Raw genomic sequence first — 16,316 nt, forward strand, 5'->3', positions numbered from 1 at the left:
ATGGGGATTTCAAGAAGCTGACTGCCTGCTACCACACTGGTGATTTTTGCTCCTGCGGAATGACACAGCCATAGTCCCTAGTCACAAACTGTAAGCTATTTTCAAAACTTAAAATGGCCCCCTAGAGGCAGTCGCTCGCCCCTTTGGAGAAACATACTCATTGGTCAAGCACATCCAGAAAGTCCCAGGTTTGGTCCTTGGCATCTCCAACTAAAATGGTGATAGGAAATACCTTTTTCTGATGGAGATCCTGGGCAGCAGCTGTCAGTGAGAGTAGGAGGTACTGTAATATAAGGGCCATTTCATATGTTCAGCATACAGGAATACTGTGTGTTTCCTCCACAGGGCCAAATAGCATCTCCAGGGTTGGGGAGTGAATACCTGAAGCTGTGTTATACTGAGTCAAACCATTAGTCTGTCCAGCTCAGTATAATCTACTCTGACTGGTGATGGCGTTAGAGTTACAGATTGAGGCCTTCCACATCACGTACTGCAATGTAGTAAGAAAACAGATCAACAAAGCCAGAATGATACCAAGGGATGACCTGCTACAAGATAAGCCCAATCAGAACAACAACAGAACACCACGGGCAAATCCACACGCCCTCGGCGCATCCCAGCGTTGCGCTAAATGTTCGCTAAACACTCGGAAGTATAGCATCTTTCTAGCATGATTTCAGAAATCGGGCTAGAAAGACACTATAATTCTGGGTGTTTAGCGAACATTTAGCTCAACGCCGGGACACGCCGAGGGTGTATGGATTTGCCCCACTAGTAGTCACATACAGCTCCCAGCTCCAACCAGTTCAACACATCATCAGCCTAGGTTGGACAATGATACTGCTCACTCACAGGCATCAGGAGGCAAATCTTTTCTTTCCCACAGATAGCCCCCAATCTTAAACAACTCCTCACGTGCAACAATGTACATCCCAACATGGACACAAACTCTTTGACCAGGGCCTGCAATAAACCAAGATGCCAACTCTGCTCCCATATTCACTCCAACAACACAATCACTGGACCTAACAGCACCAGCTATACCATCTCAGAGCGGAACTACAAGTGACAAAAGGCACAGATTGGACACTTGTCAGCTTCCCTCAAGTTTTGATGGGAAATGTAGGCATCCTAGTCTTGCAGCTTGGCTCTCTAACTGCTGTCCAATGGACTTTTCAACTGTCACTTGTCCAACATTCGGCCAAGCTGCCTACATTTCCCATCAAAACTTGAGGGAAGCTGACAAGTGTCCAATCTGTGCCTTTTGTCACTTGTAGTTCCGCTCTCAGGCTCATTCACTTGTTCATCTTCCAACATTATATGTGCCATCACGTGCCAGCAATGCCTTTCAACTCTCTATATTGGACAAACAAGTCAGTCTCTTCACAAAATAATGAATGAACATTAATGATAATGATAATGATAATGATAATGATAATGATAATGATAATGATAATGATAATGATAATGATAATGATAATGATAATGATAATGATAATGATATAAAAAACATTTGATTTATATACTGCCCTTCAGGATGACTTAACACCCACTCAGAACGGTTTACAAAGTATATCATTATTATCCCCCCAAAACAACAATCACCCTGTGAGGTGGGTGGGGCTGAGAGAGCTCCTAGAAGCTGTGATTCACCCAAGGTCACCCAGCTGGCTTCAAGTGGAGGAGTGGGGAATCAAACCTGGTTCTCCAGATTAGAGTCCTGCACTCTTAACCACTGCACCAAACTGGCTCTCTGATATAAAAAATCACGACATTCAAAAAACCGTGGGAGAACATTTTGATCTGCAAGGACATCCCATCACTGACTTAAGAGTAGCAGTTCTAAAGCAGAGAAACTTCAAATGAAAATTACAATGTGAGATTGCTGAAATTGAGTTTGTTTGCATATTTGGAACAATGGATCCCCCACTGGGATCCATTGGGACATAGGATTTTTTCACATTATAGATACTAATTTTCTGCACTTCACACCCAGGCTCTGTCAAGCTAACTACAACATGTATTATTGCCATCTTCCCGACATTCTAATTTATAATAATCCTCCAACCCTCTGCCTGGATTACGAAGACCCCTCCCTTTTCCCATTCCTTGTATCTGACAAAAGGAGCTCAGACTTTCAAAAGCTCATACTCTGGAGATCTACTTGGTCTTTAAGGTGCTACTGGACCCAAATCTTGCTCTTCTACTATAGATCAACACGGCTACCCACCTGAAACTATCTCCATAATCCTTTTAACTGGAGATGCTGGGGATTGAACCTGAGACCTTCTGAATGTTTGTAAATTTGGAACAATAGATCCCCCATTGGGATCCATTGGGACATAGGATTTTTTCCCCACATTATAGATGCCTTCTCCTCAGCCTGTGCTGTGCCCTGATCTGAATCCACACGGGCATTGCAAATAAAAACGCACTGGAAATCTGTCCCTGGGTCCCCAGCATCTGGCCTAGGTTGACCCTGAACTCAGGAGTCTGAACATCACAGGACAGGTTTAGTGAGTGGGCGGGAGACAGCAGGTCTCTAGGTAGCCTAGGAAACAGAAGTATTTCTGTATTTGGATTTCTATCTCTAGAGTTCAGGTAGGCTATAGTTGAACATAAATAAATAACACCCAGCTGCAAATACTTGCTTTTAGATCAGAAGGAGATAATAAACATATAATAGAAATCTTGTCTGACAACCCAAAGAGTCTCATGAAATTTAAAGCATTCATACTGGAAAAATAATGTATGAAAGGGGTTTTGTAAAAATTACATTAGATACAATACAAAAATGTCCTTATTCGTTCTTTATTGAAAATTCGTGTTGTTGTGCCAATAAAACCTATTTTGTAATGATATTGAAAGCTCGTATTGAAAAAAATTCATTTTGTGCCTTCCTTCCCTCCATCTTATCAAAAAAGGGCACACGTTCACTTCTTCAAGCTCCATTGTGTACGAAAAGACACAGAAGTACTCTTCCCTTCCCCCGTACTCCCTTTCCAGCTGCATATTTTTCATACCTTTTCCCTAATTCCTCTTCAACCCAGCGGCATTCAACAGCAAGCGTCGGCTACTACAGTCCACTAGAAGGGTCAACATGTAGGGGTGTTGAGAGGGGGTTACTGGGGAACTGGTCACTCTGGGGTCCAGGGTTCTGGGCAACTCACATAATATACTTTCATATAATATTGGGGGGAGCAGAGGGAACTTGTGTCTGGGGGTTTGTGGTGACTTTTGACAGCTCTGTCTGCATGAGGCCTATCCTAGCCTAAGAAGTATTTTTAAAAACTGAACTGTCTTCCCATAGTATATTAAGGGAAGAGTGAGTATGTTTACTTTTTCTTTTTTTCTTTTTTTTTTTTTTAAGAAAAAGGACATTCCAGGGAGTCAGACATATATGGAAGACCTTCTAGAAGCAAAGCTGTTCTTTAATTACAAGAAGGGGATAGGCTGCAGAAAAGTTGTACTCCAGCTTGGATTTTTTTCTCTGTATTATTTAATGTTCATATTTGATAGGTTTTATCTAAATTATTCCTTCTGTTATGCCCTGCGGTTTCATTACTCTTGTTGCTTGCATGGGTTGTTCATATTATTAACTTTGTTGTTTTTTAAAAATGTTTTTTGAAGTTACCTTGGAAATGTTACTCATGGAAGGCAGCGGAGAAATGTTTTAAACAAATACATGGTGGTGGAAAGTGCCAACAAGTCGTAGCTGATTTATGGCAACCCCTGCTGGGATTTTCTAGGCATGGGACTAACAGGTGGTTTGCCATTGCCTGACTCTGCATAGTGACCCTGGTCTTCCTTGGAGGTGTCCCATCCAGTTACTAACCAAGGCCAACCCTGTTTAGCTTCTAAGATCTGGTCAGGCTTGCCTGGGCTATCCAGGTCAGGGCAAATGAATATATAAACGTATACATACATTAAAGGAGAGGGCGGAGCTTTCAAAACCAGCATGACCTAAAAGAGATCTTGTTATCTGCTTGTTTGTTTAAAGGTGTAGGGACAGAGTCCATTTAAATCCTACTGATCTCTGATATTGTCAAAGGCTTTCACGGCCGGAGAACAATGGTTGTTGTGGATTTTCCGGGCTGTATAGCCGTGGTCTTGGCATTGTAGTTCCTGATGTTTCGCCAGCAGCTGTGACTGGCATCTTCAGAGGTGTAGCACCAAAAGACAGAGATCTCTCAGTGTCACAACAATAGTGTCACTGAGAGATCTCTGTCTTTTGGTGCTACACCTCTGAAGATGCCAGTCACAGCTGCTGGCGAAACGTCAGGAACTACAATGCCAAGACCACAGCTATACAGCCCGGAAAATCCACAACAACCATCTATCTCTAACTCAATTCCTTTGTTTGCAAATGTTACCTAACTCTATTACACCTGCAAATCCAAAGCAAGTTGCCAAGTAAAGCAGTAATTGTTCTATGCATTTTAAATGCCTACAGGTCCAGGACTGGCCTTCCTTGCCTACCCACAAGTTGTCACTCAGCTGCCCATGTCACCTCTCTGGTCTATTCTGTTCTTCTCCATGTTAGTGATGCTTGGACTGGACAGCCAGGTAAGACATTTTAAAAGCAACCTCTCTGAGAGTGACCAGGGGCAAGAACCAAAGATGTGATTCCTATTGAGTTCTCCTCTGGACAGAAGTTCCGTCACATAGATGGCTTTAAGTTCTTCCTTCACTATAAAAAGAATCCTTTTGCGCTGATTTTGGAAGGGTAGGCAACTGGCATTCCTGAGGCTCATTATGGCCTACAGTCATTTCCTGTCTGTTCCCCAGCATTATTCTGATCTCAAGAAGACCTTTATTATGCAGCTTTGCCACTTTCTCTGTTTTAATCCCTCTTGTGATGAACTAGAGAGTTCTTGTGAGAGCCCTCTCCTTAATGTACACATCAACCATTCACTTCCATTTGACTGCCTTTTTGCTCATGCACAAGACGGGCATCTAAAAGGAGAGAACTTCAGAAGACTCCCTCCTTTTGGCTTGTCGCTTGGATTTTATGTGGCTCGCAAATCCCGTTTGAAAAATAAAAATAGCCCTCAATTTAAAAATTAAAATCATAAAACAAACGGGCCCGGGAGAAGAGATGTAAGTGGGCAGAGAGAAGAATAGATTAGAATCCAGAATTTTAAAAATACTGAACTTGGAAATGAAAGCAATACACTCAAAAACAAAATCGGAACGAAACCCTCTCATAAATGGAAGAAAATATTTAAGTTTGGAAATATAGTGGTGGGGAAAGGATAGGGCCAACTGAATGGAAGAGGTACCATTGGATTATACCCATCCCTCTTTCTGGCTCTTCAACCTGGCTCCTCGGTGTGTAATCTGGGACACTGGAAAAGGGTAGATGGCAGAAGAATCTATGGAACTAGGGCTGCCATTGTGGTCCCATTTTCCCTCTGTATCTGGGTTCACAGCATCCTCAAAGGGCTGTTAATAAACAATATAAAATAATGAAGGCCTTGGACAATGTGCTTGAACTGAAAAGTTTAAAGGATGTTCTTGTTTCAGACAAGAGCTGTTTCTTTTAAGTCTCATGGAGATGGATTTCTATAGGTTGAATTCCCCTCTGAAATCTGCCACCTGGAGCTATTGCTGTTATCACGCAGTGGGTCCCTCTAGGTTCAGTCCTTCATATCTCCTGCAAAAAGAATGTCTTGGGTAGAAGGTGCTGCAAAACATTTTTCTTTACCTGAAACCTGGGCGATCGGTTGCCAGTCAGTACAGACAATACAGAGGTAGATGTACCAATTAGGGCTGTGCACAGGAAAAAAAATTTGGTTGATTCAGTTTGGTAACACTGAACTGGGGGGGGGGATCAGAATTTGGGGAATGCCAAATTTATTCTCTAATTCAGTAATACAGAGCAAATTGTTTCCTACAGGAAACTCAGTTTGGACATTTCCAGAGGCTAACCCTCTCTCTGCAAAGAGAAAAAAAACCCCAGTGAGTCTACAACTCTCAATCCAGGCAGCAGCCAGAAATCCACTCCACTCACTGGCCAGCAGAATCCAGTCGCAGTCCAAAGCAGTTCAGGAGAGAAAGCCAACAGCAGCAAGCAGACAGTGTGTCTCAATCTCCAGGCCAGAGCAAAATGGAGGCTGATTGAGGCAAGCCTTCTAGTTTAATTCCTTGCAGCAGTTTTTAAAAGGCATTCTCCTTCTTGGAGCCAGTTTGGTGTAGTAGTTAAGAGTGCGGGACTCTAATCTGGAGAACTGGGTTTAATTCCCTACTCCTCCACTTGAAGCCAGCTGGGTGACTTTGGGTCAGTCACAGCTCTCCTGAGCTCTCTCAGCCCCACCTACCTCACAGGGTGTTTGTTGTTGTGGTGATAATAATGACATACTTTGTAAACCGCTCTGAGTGGGTATTAAGTCATCCTGAAGGGCGGTATATAAATCGAATGTTGTTGTTGTTGTTATTGAGAATCCCATTGGCCAGAAAAGGAGAGCTGCTGCAAGGACTGGCTACTCACACTCCCTCCTCCCTTCCCCCTCCCCCTCCTGCCTCTGACTCACTCCCCTTCTCCTCCCTAATCTGGGCCGTTTTCACACATCTTACCGGTTCCGGTATGTCACGCAAAGCTCCTGCAAGGTCAGCAACTTCCACGCGCGATTTCCTGATTCTCATGAGAAATAGCGCAGGAAGATGCTGTCCTTGCGGGAGCTTTGTATGACGTGCCGAAGCCGGTAAGACATGTGAAAATGGCCCTGGTAAGAAAAGGTGGAAAGCAGTGTTTCTTTGCTGTTCCTAAGCAAAGAAACGACGCTGCTGCGGTAATACCAAAGTTTACCGAATCAGGAAAAATTTGGTAATTTTACCGAATACTGATCCCGAATTGCACATCCCTAGGACCAATGACTGGTGGCAGTTGCTTCATGGGAAGATCAGTCAAATGCAATGTGTTAATTAAGAAATGATGAAAATTAGAATGGTGTAAACCACATCTCAGAGCTGCAGCAGAATCATATGATACCGCTCTTCCTGCGTTGGAGTATGCATGAGTAGGAGAACAATCAACTTTTTATTGCTGTTCTAGAGCTGGAGAAAACTGCTTGCATATAGACAATTAGCAGATCAGGCCAGGCTAAAACCCCTTCTACTAGATGTGCTTCTTTTCTATGTGCAGATAATTTTTTTCAGTCGAAAAGGGGATTTCAAAATGCAATTTACTACCTGCAGTTTGAAGGTATAATCCAGAAAAAAGGCACAATACACTTTCGCTGCACAGGTAGAGCAGCTTATACTGAATCAATGACAAAATTCCCTTCACTGTCAACATATTGCAACCAAGCTCTTAAAACAGAAAAAATAGTCTATTTTTCCTTGCTGCACGATGCACTTATTGCCCTGTCTTGGATATTTATAATTTATTGCTCCCAGGAGATGCAGTTGTGGTTGAATTTTACCTGGTTCTTAATTCAGATTCCTTTTTTTATAAATGGCACAAATGCTAACTCGACAACTCCATCATTCATTATTACTTCTATGCCTCCTAAACAGCTTTTTAAAAGCAGTTAATTTTACGTGATTTCCCCACACCACTTTTTCTCAAGGTGGCTGGCAGCAGATACTTTAAAGTGACGGCTCTCCCTACTCTATCAGACACTTCTAAAATTAATTACTTTTAGTGTTGCTTCTTAATAAACTTACACACAGACGTGCCCCAAAGGACTGTGGTGTTCAAGCGAGCTTTGAAGAGCAACATCTAAGAGCTGTCTGTAGTCTTCTCATCGAACATTCCGTATTACATATGTCACAAAGTCTTACAATGGAAGTTCTTCGGGTTAAGAATTTGGTGCCGTTCTCTTGACAAATTGTGGGGGGTAGAGGATGACAAGAAGCAGTGAAAACGTATTTAGTAAAGGAACATATAGTTTTAAAATTGTAGTGTAGGTTACATGTACAGACTGGCTATTTAATTCATGGGGAAATGTCCTGGTGGGGCGCTGCTCTGGAGGGTTACTAATGGCCAGCTGTGAACGCAGGCAAACACCAGCAACTCTGCCCGCATCTCAGGGGCTCCCTGACTCAGATCCTTCAGCAGCCGTAGGAATCGGTCTCAGCTCATCAAATGCCTCCTCCTGTGCTGCCACCAGTTTGTGGGAGCAAACAATGAGTGAGTTCACATTCATTGTAGGCACTACTGAACTGAGAGCCAAACTAGATCGGATGGCATCCCCAAGTCCACCACAGGGACACCTCCGCCATTTTAAGTATAAAATTCCCTCAGTTTACCAATGCCACAGAGGCCCAATCCTGATCAGGACAGCGGCAGGAAGACGATAGTGCCTGTTCCCTCAACCCTTGCGCAGTTTTCAAGAGCCAAGGGTTTGGGCCCTTAAAAATGGTTCATTGGGGGGACAGGGAATAGGAGCCCCTCCTCTCCATCCCGTGGTCTCAATCAGGATCAGCTCTTGTAACATTTGTAAACAGAGGGAATTTTATTCCTAAAATGGTTGCTGTGTTCCCAGGGGGACTCAGGGATTCCCTCATGTCTACTTTGGCTCTCTGTGGCCCCTGCAGTGCTAGTTTGTAATGCTGTAAGAGCTGCTCAGCGTGGCTTGTTTCAGGGCCATTTTAGCTTTCCAGTCCACCCCTGGTAGACTATATGCAGTGGTTGGGAGATGAGTGTTGTGTAATGGTTAGAGCATTAGATTAGAGCTGTGTTCAAATCCTCTCTCAGATGTGAAGCTCATTGGGCTCTGCCAATCATTTTCTCCCAGCCAAACCTCTCTTGTTTCGAGGATGGAAATGAGGAATGGGAACCAGGGGTGCTGCCATGAGATCAGGCAGAATAAAATGTCGTCACACAAACACGAAGGGCTCTATCTCAAAAGTGACTCGCAAACTGCAGTATCAAGGGATGACTTGCAGATGTGAATTTCAGTTCTTACACCTTCTTCTTCCAAGGAGGTCAAAGCAGCATACATCCCTCACCACCTCAGCTTTTACCTGCACAACAGCTCTATAAAGCAATTTTTTTTCTGAGAAAGTGTATGGCCCGTATTCATCTGGTAACGAATGAACAGGCACAGATCACCCACCCCAGAAGGAATTCTGAAGTCACCTTTTAACGTCAGAATTTGGAAAAGAGTCAGTTCACCTACCCACGTGCATGCAAATTCACACGAACACATGAAGCTGCCTTTGTACAGAATCAAACCATCAGTCCATCCAGATCAGTACTGGCTGTTTTCACATGTCTTACCGGCCGTGCACAATTGTGCAAAACTCCCGGAACGACGGCGTCTTCCTGATGCGATTTCCTGTCATGACTCCGGTTTGTGGCACAATTTGCGCCACAAACCAGAGTCATGATGGGAAATCGCGTCAGGAAGACGCCGTCGTTCCGGGAGTTTTGCACAATTGTGCATGGCCGGTTAAGACGTGTGAAAATGGCCATTGTCTACTCAGACTGGTGGCAGCTTTCCAAGGTTTCAGGCAGAGGTCTTTCACACCACCTACTACTGGATCCTTTTAGCTGGAGATTGAACCTGGGACCTTCTACCTGCTAAGCAGATGCTCTACCCCTGATCTACTGTCCCTCCAGGGAGTCATCCTCTGCTGGGTAATACAGAGATGTCCATGCTAGTGTGAACTTGAGGAGGGGGCCTTGGCTCAGTGGCAGAACATCTGCTTTGAATGCGGGTTCAATCCACGGCATCTCCAGTTAAAAAAGGACCAAGTTGTAGGTGACGTGAAAGACCTCTAGAATAACATTGGCTGATTCCACACACGTTGGATAATGCACTTTCAATGCACTTTATCAGTCGTTTGAAGTGGATTTTTTGTTCCACACACGAAAAAATCCATTCCAAATGATCTGTAAAGAGGATTGGAAGTGCATTATCCAACGTGTGCGGAATGTGTCAAAGTTAGCCTGATCCGTATCGCACTGATGCTTGAATGTGGGGGTAACTTGCAACCTTGGTTTTGCACATGTTTTTTATTAGTCCAGCAGAACACATCTCTAATCAGTGGTATTTCTTCCATATCACTGATAGAAACAGAAACTGGGGATGAAATTAAGCATTAATGAGTGGATATGGTATCATGATGATGACAGCAACAGCAGACATTCCTTAGGCAAACAAGATGCTGGTCTGTATTGGGAAAACAGTGGATGCAAAACAGGGGATAGGAAAATTTTCCAGGGAAGTATGGGTAAAAAGAAACAGTAGTTCAATAGGTAAGTTACTGATGATCCATTTCTTCCTGCAGTTTTGCACCGTGGAAGGCTTCATTACAGCTTTGATTGATGAGTTTCCACATTTGCTCCGGGCAAGGAAGAAAATTTTCATTGCTGTGGTCTGTTTTATCTCCTACCTCATTGGATTGTCTAACATCACTCAGGTAAACCCAAACTGTATTTCCTTTCTCTGTCAGGTTGCTGCAGCTGCAGCACTGAGTAAAGTGGATATCCAATATCCAAAGCTGATTATTATTAGATAGATGCAGGCAAAAACTAGACAGTCCCTGCCCCCAAGAAGCTTACAATCTGAAGTAGGCAATAGGGGGGGAAGCAGAGGGAGGGAAGAGAAAGACAAGAGTAGAAAGGAATGTCTGTAGGCTACAGCAACCACCTGTCTTTATAATTTGGTTATGGTAGGAAAGAAGGATTAAAGGTTTGTGTTAAAGGTCTGGAGGAAAAGATGGGTGAAAAGCTTTTTAGTGGCATCTTTCTGTCCATCTCGGCATATGTAATCATAGTGCAGAAAGCCCTGGAGATTCCAATATGAGGCATCACATTTATTTAACAGTTCTGTTGCTTGCTATTGCCTTTCTATGCATTTTGTCTTTGCATCAGACATTGCTAAATGACCACAAGCTCCTCTGTGTTTTCTGAATCAACAGTCTGAATTATCCAGAACGAGTGTACATCTTCCACTAGGCTTCTGTTACCAGGGACTGGAGATCCATGTCATCCACTCTGAATTTTTTGTAGGCTACAAAGAGCCTCAAGGGAACAGGCCCCTCACATTGGGGTGTCTTGTCCACTTCACCTGGTGATTGAATCTTTTCAGTCACAATGATTTCCTACATGGATACTACTTTCATATAGGAGGATTGTCTATGCCCTGTCCTGTATGACATGTGCAAGCATCTCTTTAGACACATGGAAATGTGTTAGGACTCCACAGCAAATGATGGCTTCCCACTAGGGCTTTTTTTCAGGGGGAATGTGGGGAAACGGAGTTCCGGCACCTCTTGAAAATACTCAGCAATAGTGCTTGAAAATAATATGATTTCAAAGAATCTCATGTTTTCTTCCTCGTTTCCCTCTTGTGAGTTCCGCCACCTCTTTTCCCAGAAAAAAACCCTGCTTCCCACCATATGTGCATGTGGCAACAAACAAACACGGGCAGTAGGGTTAGTGCCCGCAGTGCTCCAAAATTACAAATACAGTTCCGGGAGCAAAAGAAAATGACATCTTGCGTGTGTTGACGCATCATTAGTGCTCTATAAAAATATACCATCTTTGAACTGTATTAAATATACTTTATGAAGAAATGGTGCATCTCTTCTTTCCCACAAGTGTTTCTGAAATAAATAAGAAACCGTTCCTTGAAAGAAGGATTTGGGGGTAAACTAGATTCCATTCAGAGGGCATTGTGCGTGAAAAGTTTTGGCAGATTTGGCTATGTGTTACATTGATTGTGCATTGCTATTTGTTTTATGGATGCTTAAGTGTTGCATCGCTGCAACTTCATGCATTGTTAACTTGCTTGATTCTAAGGAAATAAGGCAGGTTATAAATATTTTGGATAAATACAATAAATGTATTGTCGAAGGCTTTCACGGCTGGAGAACGATGGTTGTTGTGGGTTTTCCGGGCTGTATTGCCGTGGTCTTGGCATTGTAGTTCCTGACGTTTCACCAGCAGCTGTGGCTGGCATCTTCAGAGGTGTAGCACCAAAAGATCTGTCTTTTGGTGCTACACCTCTGAAGATGCCAGCCACAGCTGCTGGCGAAACGTCAGGAACTACAATGCCAAGACCACGGCAATACAGCCCGGAAAACCCACAACAACAATACAATAAATGCCATGTGTACTCTTCAGATGTGAAAGTGTACATACAATGGGCTGGGTCCACACAAAATTTTCCAGTGACAGAATAACGCTTTCCTTCCTGCCCCCTCCTGCTGCAGCCCACCGTCTCCATTAAATGCTGCTGCTGGGGGACAGGAGACCCCAAAGAGTGACATAGGGAGTTGGTAGAAATTGGTAGAAATTGTCCATTTAGCATGGATCTAACACAATGTGTACAGAGTTTTCCTGAGTGCAAAATTGTCTCCTGTAAAAGAGCATGTAAAGCTATTTTGGATGTGGTTGAAACTCAGACCTTTGCTAATTGGATAGAGGATATGCGGGGAAATCAAGAAAAGCTTTTTTAGCCAGAAGTGATAACCAAATGCAACAAGCATTAATTCCTACCATAAGCTACAGAAGAAAGCCCTGAGGTCAAGACAAAGGAGAAAAGAATAAGGGAGGCTGCCTGAATCCCCCATGCACTTATGTTGCTTATCTCATTCACTTTTATGGGATTTCATCAGTTGAACTATTCACAAGATTTCAGGCCAAACTACCAACCAATCTGACCTCTTCAAACTCCTTTATCCCAGCCCCCTAAGATGTCTATTATGAATACACAGCAAGATCAGTCACGGCAATCAAATAGAAACCTTATCAGCAAGGGGTCTCTAACAGAATTCTCTGCACTCTCCCCGAACTGCCGTTCCAAGGTCCTTTGTGGGAAGCCAGTGCAATTAAACCAGCATAAAATGGATATAATTTCATAGCACAGATATGCCTGCTGTCAACCTGCTTATGAGACGATATTTCAGATCTCTCCTCTGCTCTGTGCTGAGATCTCTTTTAATGGGATTTTCTGTCTTCATTTGCCTAGATGCTCTCTAACTGCATTAAGGCCTTGCATTCTGTCCCCTCAGGGTGGCATCTATGTGTTCAAGCTGTTCGATTATTACTCTGCCAGCGGCATGTGTCTACTCTTCCTGGTCTTTTTTGAGACTATCTCTATTTCCTGGTGTTATGGTGAGTACAAATGATCTGTGGTCCATTTTTGTAAACATACAGTATTGCCTGGATTGGATTCCCGTGGACATTTAGGGATAGTCCATTGTGGCTCCTGGTAAACAGAACCAAGCCCCAAAGTGGTCAAGCTTTCCTTCCTGGCTTGTACAAAAGTTGGTGATCTGGGACTTGAGAATGGCTTTGCCAGACCTCTCTGGTGTCCAGCCTAGAATCTTCTTGGTGCATCATACCTTTGGTACAATGGTTTTACCAGTGAATCAGTAGCCTTTGGTACAATGGTTTTTCTCAATATCTCCTCTCCCTTCATATCCCAAGGTCTTAGTAACTACTTCTAGCCTGCCCTGGATCTGTGGAAGAAAGGACAGGTAGCCATACAAAAACATTTCTGGACTGTTTAATAGATACTTACTTATCATTGCAGGTGTGAACAAGTTCTATAAGAATATTGAAGAGATGATTGGTTATAAACCTTGCAGTTGGTGGAAGATCTGCTGGGTCTTCTTCACTCCTCTTGTCTGCCTGGTAAGGATGCATTAACCATTAGAATTACTTTGCAGAGTCAAACAAAAGTTCTGCTGTAGTCTGTTTTCAAGACTTACTGCTAGGGTTGCCAGGTGCCCGCCAGTGGCGGGCAAACTTTGGGGATTTACCCCCTTATCCGCTGATCACATCCCTGCACTCAGATTTGGCCCCAAACCGGCCAAATTGGAGCGTGGGAGTGTTCCTGCGGCCAGTACAATGACATCACTTACAGAAGTGATGTCGCCATGCACTTGGCATGGCGATGTCACTTCCGGAAGTGATGTCATCACGGCGCGCTTGTGCTAACACATGTACGCGAGGGGAACTTCCAGGCCCCTATCCTCCTGCTGAGTGGATAGAGGTGCCTGGCAACCCTACTTACTGCTCTGATTCCACAGGAAAGCAGAACATGACAGAGACAACCAATCACCTTTTAGCTTCCCAACATCTACTTAGTAGTAGATAAACGCTGCCTTCAAATATGGAAGTTTCATTCAGGGCCACCAAGGAGGGGATAGGGCTACAAAATTCTGGGGCCCCAAACTCCCTGTTATCTATGGAGTTGGGCAAAATATTGTGGGGGTTTAATAGCAGTATGCCCAGGGCTTTTTTTCAGGGGGAACGTGGGGGAACAGAGTTCCGGAACCTCTTTAAAATGGTCACATGGCTGGTGGCCCCGCCCCCTGATCTCCAGACAGAGGGGAGTTTAGATTGCCCGAGGGCAATCTAAACTCCCCTCTGTCTGGAGATCAGGGGGCGGGGCCACCAGCCATGTGACCATTTTCTCCGAAGGCAACCCATTGTTCCACCACCTCTTTTCCCAGAAAAAAGCTCTGAATATGCCAGTTCTAATCAAAGATCTTATTTGTGTTCTTTCTGAATGGGTTGGTGGTAGGAATCCTTATCTTGGGGCCACTGCGAGCAGCCCTCTTGGCAGCATTTTTGAGTATTGCATTCAGTAGCCCCTGAAAAGTACTTGTCTAAGGAACCGAACAAGTTATGGTTGAAGGAAAGTAGATGTTTAGAGTGGGAAATGTGGGTGGCTGGGTTAAGGGAAGTGGAAAAGGCATGTAGGGAGATTGCAGAAGAAAGGTTAGACTGCTTTTCTTTACATGCTTATGCTGAGCTGCAATTATTTCCCTCCCTCCCCCCCCCCTCTCTCTCTCTGACCCCCAGGGGGTTTTCTTCTTCAATGTGATTGAAATGACTCCCCTGAAAATGGGGAAATATGTCTATCCTGCATGGGGTCAAGGCATTGGCTGGCTCATGGCACTCTCTTCTATGGTCTTGATTCCAGGATATATGTTGTTCTTTTTTTTTACCACAAAGGGAACAATCAAACAGGTAAGATCATCTCTACAACTCCCTTTTTGTTGCTGTTTTTGAGTAGAACACAGCACAGGTAGGAAAAACAAACACTTGACCCAGACAAATACAAAGAATGGAAGCACATGACTTATGAAATATATCTGTTTCTGGACTGGATCGTTTCAGACTGCAATTTTGAAATTCTTGAAAACTCATGATTAAAGAGCAAGAGTCCAGTGGCACTTTAAAGAGCAACAAGATTTCCACAGTGTAAGCCTTTGAGTGTCAAAGCCCCCTTCTTGAGATACAAGTAACAATGGAGATCCCTGACTCCTTATAACCCGGACAGAAAGTGGGAGCGGTGTTGCAAAGAAGGGATTCGAGTTGTAAAGGTCCAATGCAAAATGTAATCAGCTTGATTAAAGCAGGGAAGAAATGCTTAGGGGCAGGGAATGTAGATAATTGCAGATAAATGCTTCATAACAGAGGATAATGTTATATGCAAGTTGGTGTAGTGGTTAAAAGCTGCAGGACCCTAATCTGGAGAATCGGGTTTGATTCCCCACTCCTCCACTTGAAGCCAGCTGGGTGACCTTGGGTTAGTTACAGATCTTCCAGAGCTCTCTCAGCCCCACCCACCTCACAGGGTGATAGTTGTGAGTTTAATAATAATAATATACTTTGTAAACCTCTCTGAATGGACATTAAGTTGTTCTGGGCGATATATAAATCAAATATTATTATTATTAATGTTATTATTACCTAGGTGTTTTTGCCTCATTCCCCTGTTCCCCCACCTCAGTAGTCCCTTTTGACCCCAAGGATGTTGATTCCCAGGGTCAAGAGGCCCACATTGACTAATAGCTGTTCAGGTTGGGGAGCTGCTCTGAGGAGAGGGAAGGGCACAATATTGTCCCTCTTCCACCAGTAGAAATGTGCTTGGGGAAGAGAGGAGGACATGGTTTTACTCCCTTCCCCATTTCAATGCATCTCACCCAGCCCATGCAGCTATTATTCCATGATGGCCACATGACCCCTTCCTTGGCATTAGTATGGACTACTAGGGAGGGTGGGGGATGTGGCAGACATCTGAACTTCTTGTGTTGTTGAACTGTTGGATCAAACCCCATTCATCCTTTTCATACCTTCAAAATTATTCTTGAAACCCTTTTCTGACTTTGACAAAGCCCTTGAATTTTCCAGTCAAAATTTCCTCCTGCTTTGTAGATTTAATGGTTCAGGCAGATTGTGTAGGGGATGAATCTCTGGCCTGTGGAATACTAATTATGGATGTCAGCCACTCAGTAGGCAACAATATACATTTACTAGGCTATTCAAAACCTGAATCTGAGTATTTCAAAGTACAGAATATCAAATGGTAGCTAGAGATGGGCATGAACCGAAATACGAACCA

General features: G+C 43.7%; 1 protein-coding gene across 1 annotated transcript in view; it reads left to right on the forward strand.

Annotated features, from left to right (window-relative positions):
• The window catches only part of LOC129335815 (sodium- and chloride-dependent GABA transporter 1-like), an 85,829-nt gene that overhangs the window by 27,224 nt on the left and 42,289 nt on the right, over positions 1-16,316 (forward strand). The window contains exons 9-13 of the mRNA XM_054988622.1: positions 4,454-4,566; positions 10,240-10,371; positions 12,970-13,072; positions 13,494-13,594; positions 14,771-14,938. Of these exons, the coding sequence (XP_054844597.1) occupies positions 4,454-4,566; positions 10,240-10,371; positions 12,970-13,072; positions 13,494-13,594; positions 14,771-14,938 (617 nt within the window). The remainder of the gene's footprint in view (positions 1-4,453; positions 4,567-10,239; positions 10,372-12,969; positions 13,073-13,493; positions 13,595-14,770; positions 14,939-16,316) is intronic.

Source organism: Eublepharis macularius, chromosome 9 (assembly GCF_028583425.1).
Source record: "Eublepharis macularius isolate TG4126 chromosome 9, MPM_Emac_v1.0, whole genome shotgun sequence".
Classification (NCBI taxonomy): Eukaryota; Metazoa; Chordata; class Lepidosauria; order Squamata; family Eublepharidae; genus Eublepharis; species Eublepharis macularius.